The 13,057-nt window shown below is 37.5% G+C and overlaps 1 protein-coding gene across 1 annotated transcript in view; it reads left to right on the top strand.

Annotated features, from left to right (window-relative positions):
• Window positions 1-1,844: 1,844 nt before the first annotated feature.
• LOC120334487 (CD109 antigen-like) overlaps window positions 1,845-13,057 on the top strand; it is a 28,596-nt gene continuing 17,383 nt past the window's right edge. Inside the window, exons 1-13 of the mRNA XM_078109468.1 lie at window positions 1,845-1,859; window positions 2,335-2,462; window positions 4,565-4,655; window positions 4,820-4,958; window positions 5,423-5,517; window positions 5,798-5,880; window positions 6,290-6,446; window positions 7,452-7,631; window positions 8,555-8,764; window positions 9,704-9,853; window positions 10,293-10,388; window positions 11,179-11,233; window positions 12,239-12,392. Of these exons, the coding sequence (XP_077965594.1) occupies window positions 1,845-1,859; window positions 2,335-2,462; window positions 4,565-4,655; window positions 4,820-4,958; window positions 5,423-5,517; window positions 5,798-5,880; window positions 6,290-6,446; window positions 7,452-7,631; window positions 8,555-8,764; window positions 9,704-9,853; window positions 10,293-10,388; window positions 11,179-11,233; window positions 12,239-12,392 (1,553 nt within the window). The remainder of the gene's footprint in view (window positions 1,860-2,334; window positions 2,463-4,564; window positions 4,656-4,819; window positions 4,959-5,422; window positions 5,518-5,797; window positions 5,881-6,289; window positions 6,447-7,451; window positions 7,632-8,554; window positions 8,765-9,703; window positions 9,854-10,292; window positions 10,389-11,178; window positions 11,234-12,238; window positions 12,393-13,057) is intronic.

Raw genomic sequence — 13,057 nt, 5'->3', positions numbered from 1 at the left:
ACCAGAACACACAAGTAAGTTTAACACTCATGCTAATTTTTTTTTTAATTTCGCTTAAATGGCCGATATGGACTATTTAGTATACGGTAGAGCTAGGATCTGAAGCCCGACCCGAAATTCGGGCCGGGTCGAGCATGAAACGCCACACTCTGTGTGCAATTCCAATATTCTTTCAACCATTTGCGTTATTTCCTATTTATCCAGTTAAATTCCGAGGAGTTGTTACGACACCCGATCTTACTCCACCCGGCCCCACTCCACTTATGCACAGCCGGTACCACCACGATTCAGTTCCGACTGTGACTTACAAACTCACTGATCCGATGAATAATGTTATGTTGATGGAAAGTGACGTCACACTGACTAACGGGGTGGCGGGGTCAGAGTTCAAACTTGGAAGATACGCAACACTCGGTAATTGGAGGATTACTTATAAAGTTTACGTGAGTTGATTTTATAATTGTACAGTGGTGTAGTGGTGTACAGCTCATGGAATACTAACTATCCAGACAGGGCTGGTCCAAGGCCTGACTCTTACGACTTTTTTCCTAATTTTGTACTTAGTTAAAACTATTTATTTACGGTTAAAATTCTGAAGGACTAATTTTGCCCCTTTACAAAATTCTAATTTCGATTATTAAGTATATTTATGTCTGCCAAGACCGAGCCCGACGCAAGCCGTTTCTCACATGACCCCTCAATGATTAGGGTCAGTTATGTACAAAGGCAAATGTAAGAAGCGCATTTTTATTAGGTTCAAAGATAACCAGAAAATCCAGTTCAAGATTTAATAAACAACTGTGAAACGGACAAAAATGTGTCAACATGACATAACAAACATCGCACCGAAGTTAATCAGACCCCAGCTTAGGCAGTTTCCAAAGTGTATTTCTGTTGTACAACTTGCCTCCTATTGCTGTAATTGTATAGTTTTAGAACCAAAATTAGTTTTCATCGAGACATTGCCAGTTAATATCGACACATTATATCAGCCATTCTGAATGCTGAAACATTTTTTCCTAGATGAGCCGCCAAGTCTCGCGTACATTGCTATCTACTAGAATGCAATTCTACACTTTACCGATTCACAGTTTCAGTAGCTCTTGACGCATTAGTGGCCCAGAGATCAATTTCCTATATTTCCCAGAAAATGCTTTGAACAAATTTGCATATAACAAAAGACCAGTAGAATTTTAACAGTAAAAAAACACCTTATTAAAATTTTGTATCTCAATTATACATGAAACGTTTTTTTATCGCATAAAATAAGCTTTAATTTAAAACATTTTACTTTGTCGAATTCATATATTTTTATAATGTTATAACGACGGGCTGAAACGGAAATACAAATAAGTTGTATGCCTAACAAGTCTGGCCAACTTTTGATTCATTATCTGTTGATATGTTTATGCAGCGTTTTGAAGTTTGTGCAAAACGTCTAGTGAACGCTTGCGGCTAATATGCGTCTAATGAAGATTAGGAGTCCCAAAAATCTCAACATTGTATAGGTATTATAGTATTCTGTTAAGTAACCGGTCTTGAAAAACCTGTCCCATTACTTAAGATTAAATCTCGGGATTCGAAACTGCCTTTTTATGAGACGATTTTCAAGTCTCACTTCGTACAAAGCCCAGCGCTCCCGTAGTATATGTACCAAGATGTCGCACAACCTGATAATCCTAATCTGGTACACATACTATGTTCAAGATGTGCGCCATCTTGGTAATTATACTACGGGAGCACGCAAGGCCCTGCATAAGCCGCCGTTTAAACATAAACAACTATTATTTTAGAAAGTTCTGTTGCTCTTCTGGTGCGGGGTTGGCTGCGCAATTTACTACACAATGGGTGAGCTTGCGGTTTGAACCTGAGGTTAAATTACACCATAGCGAGGTCCACCGCTCCCAACGAAAAGCTGACATGTTTTCCCGAAATTAAAACCTAGCCTCAAAATAAGACCTTGCCTGAATTTTGAAAATCATTTTAATATAAGCCGCCCTCTCCTTAAAATAAGACCTAGCAAGTTTTTAAATAAAAACCTGTTATTTATTTATAAGTTAAATGAATATCGGTTTTCATATTTTGTATATATATTTGAAAATCTTGTAATTCTATACTTTGTTATAGTTAAATGAAAATAAAAGACATCCCCCCAAAATAACCCCTAATAATATTTTTGATATAAAATTTCAGGGGGAAACGCGGTACAATACCTTGACACGTTTTACAAAAAACTATCACGGCGTCCCAAAATCGAGTTTGTCTGGGTTTACCCATTAGTGATTGTCACACTGTTGTGATCAAAAGTTTCCAAACTGACTATTTTATGTTCAGGGATATGAAGAAAGCATCACAGTAGCAGTAGAAGAATATAAACTGCCAAAGTTCAAAGTTGAAATTAAAACTGATCAGAGATTCTTGTATCCTGGGTCCACAAAACTAACCGGAGAGGTTAAAGCTTCGTAAGTAAAGTTCTTTAAATTAGAATTTTAATCGAAGAACGAATTGACTCGAACCAACTTTAAATTCTAACATAATCGGAACCAATGATAGAGCGTTGAATATCTGGCTGGGCAACTCAGTTAAAGCCTAATTTGATTCAAGTCAATTATTTCCGATCAGAGCAGACACGGAGAAGATACGGCCTGTGGGCCAAATTCGGCCCGTTGTGTAATTCAATCCGGCCGGCCTGATATTTGTCACAACAGAACTAAAATGAAATTTTGATGTTTAAGCTAAAAATAGCTCAAGGAATTTGTTGAGATTGCGGTAAATTTAGTTTTGGCACGGCATATTGTTTTCCACCTTTTCTTTGTGACACTGTAAATATTGTTCATAAAATGTAACTTTTCACGCCAGACTTGCTTGGCCCGTCAGTTTGGGTGAACAAAATTTTTGGCGCTCCGCGACTATGTGCACCAAGATGGCGCACAACCTGAACCTTAACCTGGTACAATACTTTGTTCAGGTTGTGCGCCATCTTGGTGCACATACTACTGAAGCACCAAGTTTTTGGCCCTTGCTTCAAAATCCTTGCCCTCCCCTGAATTAGAGCGACAAGTGCCAAGTGATAGAAAGACTCGGATCGAATCAATAATAAATTTGAAGATTCACGAACTCGGTCACTCGAGCTACGTCCTGAGTCGTGCAAACAAACTATAACTTCGAAAATAAAATCAAGTTATTACCTGTAAATATAACTGGGCTTATCATATATCTGAAGCAAAAAACGCGACAGTGCGCATTGGACAAGCCAACCTTGGTTCGATTCTAGAGGCTTAGTAATAGTTTTAAGATTTTCCATACCATTGTGGGTAGATTACAGGTATCTAAATTAGCTGTAAATCCTATTAAAATGTTCTCTATTGATCTTTGCTTCAAATATCGAAAATTGTTCAAGTCATTAGAAAACTCGCACTTTTCGCACTCGTTTTCGGCATTTTGATTATTTAACGAGATTACAGTTGATTGTTGAATTAACTCAGGGTTCATACTTCATATCATAACTATGACATGACAATTTTTTCTCTATCTGAAATATTGAAGTGAGACACGAATGAGTGGTGAATCGGCTGCCTCCATTAAAAAAAATTGTAATAGTATCAAATAGAAAAATTATTTATGACTGCCATCCTGAAGACCGGGACATTTAGGTCTACAGCCGGGGCGGCGGAAAAACTTGCTAAAGCCAGGACTGTCCCGGCTAAACTGGGACGTATAATAAGCCTAAGTATAACAGCAAAATCAACAAAGCTGTTAACGCTGTTATACCATGGGCAATACTTAAATTATAATCGTATTTCAATTTTAGGTATAAATTGTTAAGATGTGAATGCTAAGAATACTATCAAGTCCATGCTTCCGAAAACAAATACCTGACTGATCCCACTCCCGACTTGGACTGGTAACCGAACGATGGGCCGTCGTTTGCCATATGATTATCGGCTTTTATTCCTCTACCCGGGATAAATATGTAAATCCTATCCTATCCTTAGTTGTTCATAACTCTGACATCGGCTCAAAGGCGTCAATCGCTAAATTATAACGTTCAAATTCGAAAATGCTAAGGTAATTCGGCGCTCCAGAACTAATTTTGTTTGCTCACTCCACAACGAGTTGTGCAAAGGGAGTGAAACTTATTGGCAGGGAGTATATTCATTTGGGTGCTCCCGAAGTATGCGAACCAAGATGGCGGACATCGGAACGTAACATGGGTAACAGGTTAGGGTTAGGCAATAATTTTTTTCTAATTTTCCTTATTTTAGTCCTATTATCAGTTAAAAGACTAGCCAAGAGCCTCCCGTAGTATTTATACCTAAAATTATGGCCTAACCCTAACCTAGTACACATATTACATTTCGATGTCCGCCATCTTGGTTCGCTTACTTCGGGAGCCCCTTCATTTGACTAACGCAGACAGTCTCCAAACTCGTAATATAACTAAAATAAATAATATCGTTATAAAGTTATGGCCTAACCCTAACCTGGTACACATACTACTAGAGTATTGGTAATCCTGTATCCATACCTACCTATCATGCCATTTATTCGTATTTATTTACAGGTTTACTTTTGGACAACCAGTAAGAGGAAGCGGAAGAATTGAATTCACAATTGATTCATGGGAACCCAACATTATTTTGGAGAAATTTGCGGTAAGGAACTTTGAATTTTCCCGCGTGAGTTTTTAATCTCTACTTGCGAAACTCAAATCTTAATAACCCACTCAAATAACTACTCAAATACCAAATACCTGTTTTGTAGAACCAACGAATTTCCCCATATATTATTTTCATGTAACAAAATTTCTATTTTGCAGAAGTTCGACGGAACAGCTTCATTCTCAGTCAATGTATCTGATATTGTAAATATCTTGAAATGGGATACCGGATATTACTCAAGTCCGCTCAAAATAACCGCGTTCGTCAACGACAAAAACACGGGGGATGAATTCAATGGTAAGAAAGTAATATTGACTGTATTTTCATGACCCTTGACCCCGGAAAAAACAACTTCCTGTACTTTACCATTACGAATTTTCTGATGCCTATTATGTGAGTGTTTTTGTGAATTGATTCAAAACTAGTTTACATTTTTCATAACCATCATTTTAAATCAAAATAATTAACAACTTGGCAAGTACTGGTAGCTAATCTACCTATATATATATGAGTTTTTAGATAGAAACACACCACCAAACTGCCACTCCGTAGCCCTAATTGTCGAATAGGCTAAGGGTGTTCTTGATGGGGAATATCGGAGTATTGGTAAGGGTCACACCAAAATGCTTGGTGGGGCGGGTCGTTGCCCGTTCGCCGCCTGTTGTACAATCCTGGCCTATACGATTTCCTATATAAAGCCTTGCCTTGGATCACGTAGGCAAGTAGGAATGCTTGTAATTTATATTACTATTAATAAACAGCTACAACGACTGTTGAACTTCATGAAAAGCGTTTGAAAGTCGAAGCAATTGCAAAACCGAATTACATGAAACCTGGACTTCCATACGTAGCATATGTAAGTTGTTTTTTAACGTGCCCGGAAAATTGCCGTATGAAATTTCGCCGCATGAGAAATCGCCGTGAGAGCATTTTTCCGTAAAACAAGTATTTGTAATAGCATGAAAATCGCTGCAAGACAATTTGCCCGTAAAAAACGTATTTGTGATAAAAACAGTTACAGTAGGTTTATATGGTTAGGGAATGCTCTTAAATAACGAATCTTTATCAAATAAAAAGTACTTCTAAAATCTAACAAATATCGATTTACAGCTCTAAATCTTGTTTTGTGTTTTCAGTTGAAAGTCACAGAACAAGATGGAACTCTACTTTCCGATGAAGACAGAGGAAAGTTGGATATGGTTGTTAATGTTATGTATACGTAAGTCAACGTTACAAGCTTTGTTAATTTACTTTAAATTAATCCAGCAGTAATGCGTAGGGCACGAGTTGGGCATTTCGAATCGAATAGTGAATTATTCGAATCGTGTTTCGAAATTAACCAAATATTTTTATTTTAACTAGCATCACGCGCCTCAAAAAATAGTCTACGCCCCCCTTTTGCGCCCCCCGGCTGCGTTGCTCGTTACCCATTTGATGCGTGCGATTCAAGAGAATCCTATGGGCAGGGGGTATATTCACTTGTCTAACAAGACAGACCATGAGCTTGCAATATAACCAAAATAAGAAAAATCAGAATAACATTATGGTCCAACCTTAACCTAGTACACATACTACGGGAGTACCATAAAAACAATATATTCTCTAACATTCCTAATTCATGATCATAGTTATCGATGGCAATGGGACCCATTCGGTGGTGTACGACCAGACGATGGAAGCCAAGACCTAAAGAAAATGTCGGTTCCCATAAAAGTAGGAAAAGACGGTATTGCTTTGTTCAAGATCACAGCCGATACAAGCAACTTCCGATGGGTAATATTTAAGGTAGGTTTAAATTTTTTCGGTTATATGGTATGACTAGACTAAATAGTACGGACTTCAGACGAAACGTTACAGGAATACAGAGTGTTCATAAAGTCCCTTTACAATTTCACATTTGTTATGAAGTCAGTTGTCAATATATTAACCAGATTTGTTGTATTTTGATCATCAATTGTTCAAGTATTTTTATTACTTCATTTAATACATCTGTGGGGGCCAATTCCCTTTGAAACACTTTATATACTTGTATCTTGAATGACTCAGAATAGTCACCTTAACAACGGCATAGAACAAGTATAAGTAGTTAGTTTCACAAAAATCCAATCGATATACAGGGTGTTAAAAAAGTTATTTGGGTAAAATTTTTTGTCATGGCAACCTTAAAAAAGTAACTGTTAAAAAGCGTCAGTCGTGAAATGTTCAAATGACATTTTACCGTAATTAAATACTGTTAAAAGGTTTCAGCTGTTAAATGTTTTAAGTAGCATTTCATCTTAACTTCTGTCAATTTTGCGTTACTTTTCTAACACCCTGCATATATTACATCGTTGTATTAATTTAAACCTCTTTCAAGTACCCGAGATTCGATTCCGAAATTATCAAGTATCCAAAAATGCTCAAGTCAAGTTTATTTTTTTCAACCAGTATATAAAATAAAAAAACAATAGAACAAGAAAATACGAAAAAAAAAAAATTACACAGTTTTACTGGTGATCGGAAGTCGCGGGAACCAAAGCTGGTTTACGATTAACAACACCCAACCGTACTTCCAACTTATTATTGCTAAGCGCAGAGCTAGTTTACTTTAAATAACTTCCAAGTATTGAGGATTTGAATCGAAAAAATATTTGATTCGATTCTGAAATCATCAAGTTATAAAAAAAGGGGCTGTAACCTGGTACATATGCTACGTTCCGGTGTCCGCCATCTTGGTTGACATACTACGGTAGTACTGCTATAAATGGTGTCATTTCAGGAAACAGTTTAAACAACAAACTCTGATTTTAGGTGAAAAGCCTTTCCTCTCCGAACAAACACGAATACTGGACAAGATGGGGAGCGGGCCCGTTTAAATCACCTTCTAATACATTCATTCAAATTACTACTTCTGATACTACATTGACCGTAGGGGAAAAAGCCAGATTGACTATTTACACCACAGAAGAGGCGGATAGTTATAGATTTACGGTAAGAATAAAAACAATGGTTAATCACCTTATTGCTTTAGAATTGAGGGTTTTTGAAAATTTTTCTTCCCCGGCCAACTTTTGTTTCTCAATACTTTTATGGCCCATTAACTTTTCTTGCAAGATAAAAAAAACTACAAGAAAATCAATATTTATTTGCAAAAATAGACACTTTCAATTTAATAATTACAATGTAGATTACTACTCAACAGCGAAAACAGCATCATCGTTCATTTCTACTAGTATCCAAATTAATTTATTAAATAATATAAATTTTAAATAGTTTTGTGTACCACCTAAAAATATTTATGTGGCCCGAGAATGGACCATGGCCCACTGGTTCAGAACCCGCCGTCTAGATCAGGGATGTGCAACCTGTGGCCCCCGTGCCAAATGCTGCTTTCAGGGAAAATTATGTGGCCCGTTGAAAAGTATATCCGGTGTCACTCTAGTTAATGGAGGAAAACGACCCCAGACACGACAGCTCGGGATAACCATGGCAACCACCCGTTATTGAATAACAAACAAAGAGTACCGGTAGTCATTTCATGGCTGCGGCACGGACTATGGTTTTTTTGTCGCTCCACATAAATCTAGTACTTAGATTTAGAAACGCCCTTAACATACGTAAACCAAACCATCAAATCGACCAAGTAATTTTATATTCTCAAAATTTATAGACGGTTGAAACTGCTGGCAAACCATTCCATATTCCATATATTTTTATAAATGGCCTGTTATTTCTCCTCTATGGAAACCGTTATTTCACCTAATTTTGCCGTTTTATTTTAATTAATGTGAACACTTTTATTTTGCGCTTGGGAACATTTTATTTTGTGCATGGGAACAATTTTATTTTGCGAATGGGAACACCCGAAAACTTTCGTGTTCCTATATTTGAACATTTCTCTCTTGTTTCAACAGTTCCTAGCCAGGGGAAAACTACTCAAGCAAGAGCTTTACACTCCTGCAGAATACGTGAAAGAAACCGACAGTTCTAAATTCAATTACATGTTTGACGTCACCAATGATATGTCACCAAATGTTTACGTCATTGTATCATTCATTCGTGACGACGATGAAATTGTTGCCGACAGCGTGAGAATTACAGTTCAAGCTACCTTCGAAAACAAGGTGGGCATATGCCAGTGTTTTTATTTTTATATTTTATTTCTTTTTTTGGGGGGGGGGGGGCGAGTCTTTTATAGTGTCCGTAGCTCTTAGCGTTTTAGTGGTCGCCCGTAGCTTCGTTCAGATTCATTCTCTTTAATTTGTGAGTGAGTTCTAGTGAACTTGTTTTGAGTAAGTATTCTAAACAAATAGTTTGAAAAATACCTAGACTCAAACTAGACTAATCACCAGAGAGACTCGATTTCAGCGAAATATTCTTGCAATGACTTACAACCTGTGTTGCAGAAGTACCGTGATAAACATCAAGCTAAGAGTTTTTTGAAATTTTCTAACAACTATGGCCCGCGGGCCAAATTTTTTGCATTTAATTTTGTAACACTGAATATTGTTCATAAAATGTAACTTTTTACGTCCCAGGTGGCAAAATTTTTGGCCCCTCGTCTAAAAATTTTGCCCATCCTAATCCAACCGTCAATCTTTATACGACGATTATATACATTTCTCTCTGAACATGGCTCTACACAGCCAACTTTTTGCTTCGGCATTGTCCATTCAATTTCTCACATGCAGTTTTCGAGAACAGTCCCCCTGTTCTTTAGGACAGATGGTATTAATGGTCAACTAGTCATCATCATTTTTTTATGAAACAAAAAAGCTATGAATATCTCTTATTGCAAATTTGTTTCCAGCAATTTTCTTCATCATTTCGATCAGTCTCGATACGGCCGATTTTCAAGCTTTGATCTAATATTCCTGACAAATTTAACAAAAGAAATGACCTGACTCTATATAGAACTACAACTTTACGTTTCGTCATTGCCCACTGAATTTCTCACATGAGTTTTCGAGAATAGTATCTCCGTCCTTTAGAACAAATGACAAAAATAACCAGGCCAACGCACTGACAGTATCAAATACTGATATTTCTAATTTTCAATTCAGGTTACCATAACAATAAGTACTGATAAAACCGACGCAGGGATGCCAGTTAGTATTACAGTTAACGCAGCAGCAGGATCTTTCGTAGGTCTGAGAGCAATTGATCAAAGTGTTTCACTGCTCAAATCTGGCAATGATATCACAAAAGACAAAGTAAGTAAAAAGGCGACTTCGTAAAAATAACATAAATTCCACTATATATTGATCTTTATTCATTTGTTCCACAATCGGAATAGTGTGACTGGTGGTTCCAGCATCTTCCCGTGCTACCCAGCCGGCCCAATCCGGTCCGCTGGGTAACTCAATCTGGCCCGCCTGATGCTGCCACAACCGAACTAAAACCAAATTTTGACGTTTCAGCTAAAAAAAAATCTTGAGAAATTTGTTAAGATTGCCATTAAATTTAGTTTTGGCACGAGGTTTTTTGTTTCCACTTCTGCTTTTGTAACACTGTAATTATTGTTCATAAAATGTACATTTTACGTCACACTTACATGGCCCACTAGTATAGGTGGGCAAAATTCTTGGCCCCTGATACAAAAACCTTTCCCACCCCCGGTGCACAAATATACAAACGTGCTTTTTCTCTCAGATTTCCCGAGATTTGGACAAATACGGAGTATCAAGCGGTCCCAATGGATGGGACAGCAGATGGAGGGGAGGTGCTGACGTTCGTGAAGTATTTGCTGTAAGTATCTCCCCACGGCTAGTCAATTATTGGACATGTTAGTGAGCATAATGACTGTTGTTGTTGTTGTTCTTTGTCACAGAAACAATCGCTTTTTCTCTTTAATTACTGGATCAATCGCTTTGAAATTTCAAAGATTAAATTTTTTGCTAAAGGCTATTACTTTTATGTACTTCAAATATGTATGAAATTTGTTTTCGTGTGTGCTATGACGTCATCAAAATGTGCCATTAAGTGGCGCTATGTGTCCATATATTTGAGAATAGCTCTCTTGTTTTCTATATCGCGCTCATTTAGACCTTTCACTCCGACCAAAGCCTGGTACAGGCACTCACAGATATATAACGTATAAGACTGGGCACTTCGAATCGCATATTCGAATAGTAAATTATTGTGACTTTTATGTATTTCTAATTTCAATGTGGAGCGTTTATCTGTATGATATCGCTCTTAAAGTAATTTCACACTTATCATTAATATAAAATTTTCGAAATAAATACTTCAGTTAATATACAGTCATACCATTTACAATTGTGCACTTTTAGTTACCTAATTCGGGACTGCAGTTTCAATATTTTTGTTTTCTTCTTCTTATGATTAATTAATCAGTTAATTATGATCAGTTATGTGCAAGATTGCGGGGATTATTTGTTGTGAGACAAATTAACAGTGCACCGGAATCGGTTTTCAAAGTCGGTGGAACCGCCTCCGATTCCATGGGAGTGCAGTGTCAGTATTTTTGTAAGACATTATTTTCATCTATCTAAATTGCTGTCTTATTTTATAACAGGACTCAGGAATCTTGGTTCTTACCGATGCTCTCGTATATGTTAGCGAACCAGAATGTGAGTTTGGTTTATTACTTACCCGCCTCTGCGATCAAATTCAATCGCCTCGAATTTCACTTTTGCGCTAACCGGGTACGACACGAATTCCACCCTAAGCTGGTGCACATACTACGTTCCGCGGTTCGCCATCTTGGTTCGCATACTACAGGAGTACATGTAGCTCTGTATTTCCTCGGTATAACACTTATTCATTTATGGAATGTACAGATTAGTTAGATATGTTCGGATAAAAGTGCTACCGCGAACAAAAAAAATTACGGTTTGGTTAACGAGAATGCAAAGAAGTTCATTAACCACAGAGTGTTTGATAAAGCATGGCTATTTAGAACTCGTCACGAGAACGCCACAAATTTGTTACGTCATCAGATAACCAAATACCATGAATTAATTTATATAACTAATAAGCTGTGGATCAAAAGTTCGACACATCAGCTTCTTTGAAGCATAACTGACGTCATACCCTGATGACGTCATACAACTATTTTACTGATTTTGGTAGATTTTTCCGACCGTTTCAGCCTCTTGGAGCTAGAAATATGGTAATGGGTATGCCGAGAGGATGCTAGCGTTTGCAAAACCCGCTCTGATGGCATTACTTTTTCTCTACATATCAAATTTTTTTATGCATAATTCGAAGCAGGGGGAGGCAATTTCTAAAACAGCGTTTGCACCTCACACACACGGTCAGGCATTGCATTCACTGCACACGGAAACTATTCCTCGTTGGTATAGATTCTTTTTGTGGGTGTAAGAACTACGAATATCTTGATTTCGCGGTTCCGCAATCGATATGCCAGTTAACGTTGTTTCGCTGCTGCGTCTGAATTGTTGAGCTGGTACGCTATCGGGAAAATTTTTACTCTATTCAATTGTTTCAATCTTACATTATCTTTTAATCAGTTATATTCAGATAACTGAGAATAAAATACTGAGGAATCAATAATTTTAAATACCAACCCACTTTAATCGAGTGATATTTCTAGTTTTTCAAACTTTTATTAGTGAGCGATTACCATGGGTGCGACATGACCGAAGACGGATCTATATATTGCGCAATGCTGATTACGGAAGAGGATTTAGCAGCTTCCACAAACTCTGCCCCCAAAAAAAGATCATTTTTCCCTGAGACCTGGATTTGGACCGAAGACAAAATAGGGTTAGGATTAAGTACGGTATTCCCGAAGTATGCGAACCAAGATGGCGGACACCAGAACGTAGTATGTGTACCAGGTTAAGGTGAGGCCATAATTTCTGGTACAAACACTACGGGATTCACTTGAATAGTCCCCTGAACTCGTAATGGAACTAAAATAAGGAAAATTAGAATAAGCCTTTGGCCTAACCTGGTACACATACTACGTACCGGTGTCCACATCTTGGTTCGCATACTACAGGAGTACTCTAAATACTAAATACTGCATGAAAAGATTCATCTCCTAACTATACTCCACTACTTGACTTACTTGCCTGAATTAATCTGTGTATCCTCTGACTTCTAACTACTTCTGGTTTGAAGACTCGCAACCTCTAATGTTTGCTATGGCCGAATGTGACGGAGCTCCAATCAATGCAGTATTAGTAACTCGAAGATCAGCGTCTGCCTCTTCTGTAACAAGAAATTTTTTCCTGAATCTTGAATATGAACAGATAGTCAGACAGGGTGAGAATCTGTGTGGAGTGTGTTGTGCTTTTCAAAGAGTGTCTTGTGTGTTTTGTTAGTCTTTTCGAACTTCACAAATCTTTGAGTCTTGTTTCATCATTTTTGTGATGTTACCTGGCAATCAGATATACCTCGTTTCATCTGCGTGTGTTTTGTTTCTT

Source organism: Styela clava, chromosome 15, assembly GCF_964204865.1.
Source record: "Styela clava chromosome 15, kaStyClav1.hap1.2, whole genome shotgun sequence".
Lineage (NCBI taxonomy): Eukaryota > Metazoa > Chordata > Ascidiacea > Stolidobranchia > Styelidae > Styela > Styela clava.
The sequence above is the reverse complement of the archived record's forward strand: the minus strand, read 5'-3'. Positions and strand labels throughout refer to the sequence as shown.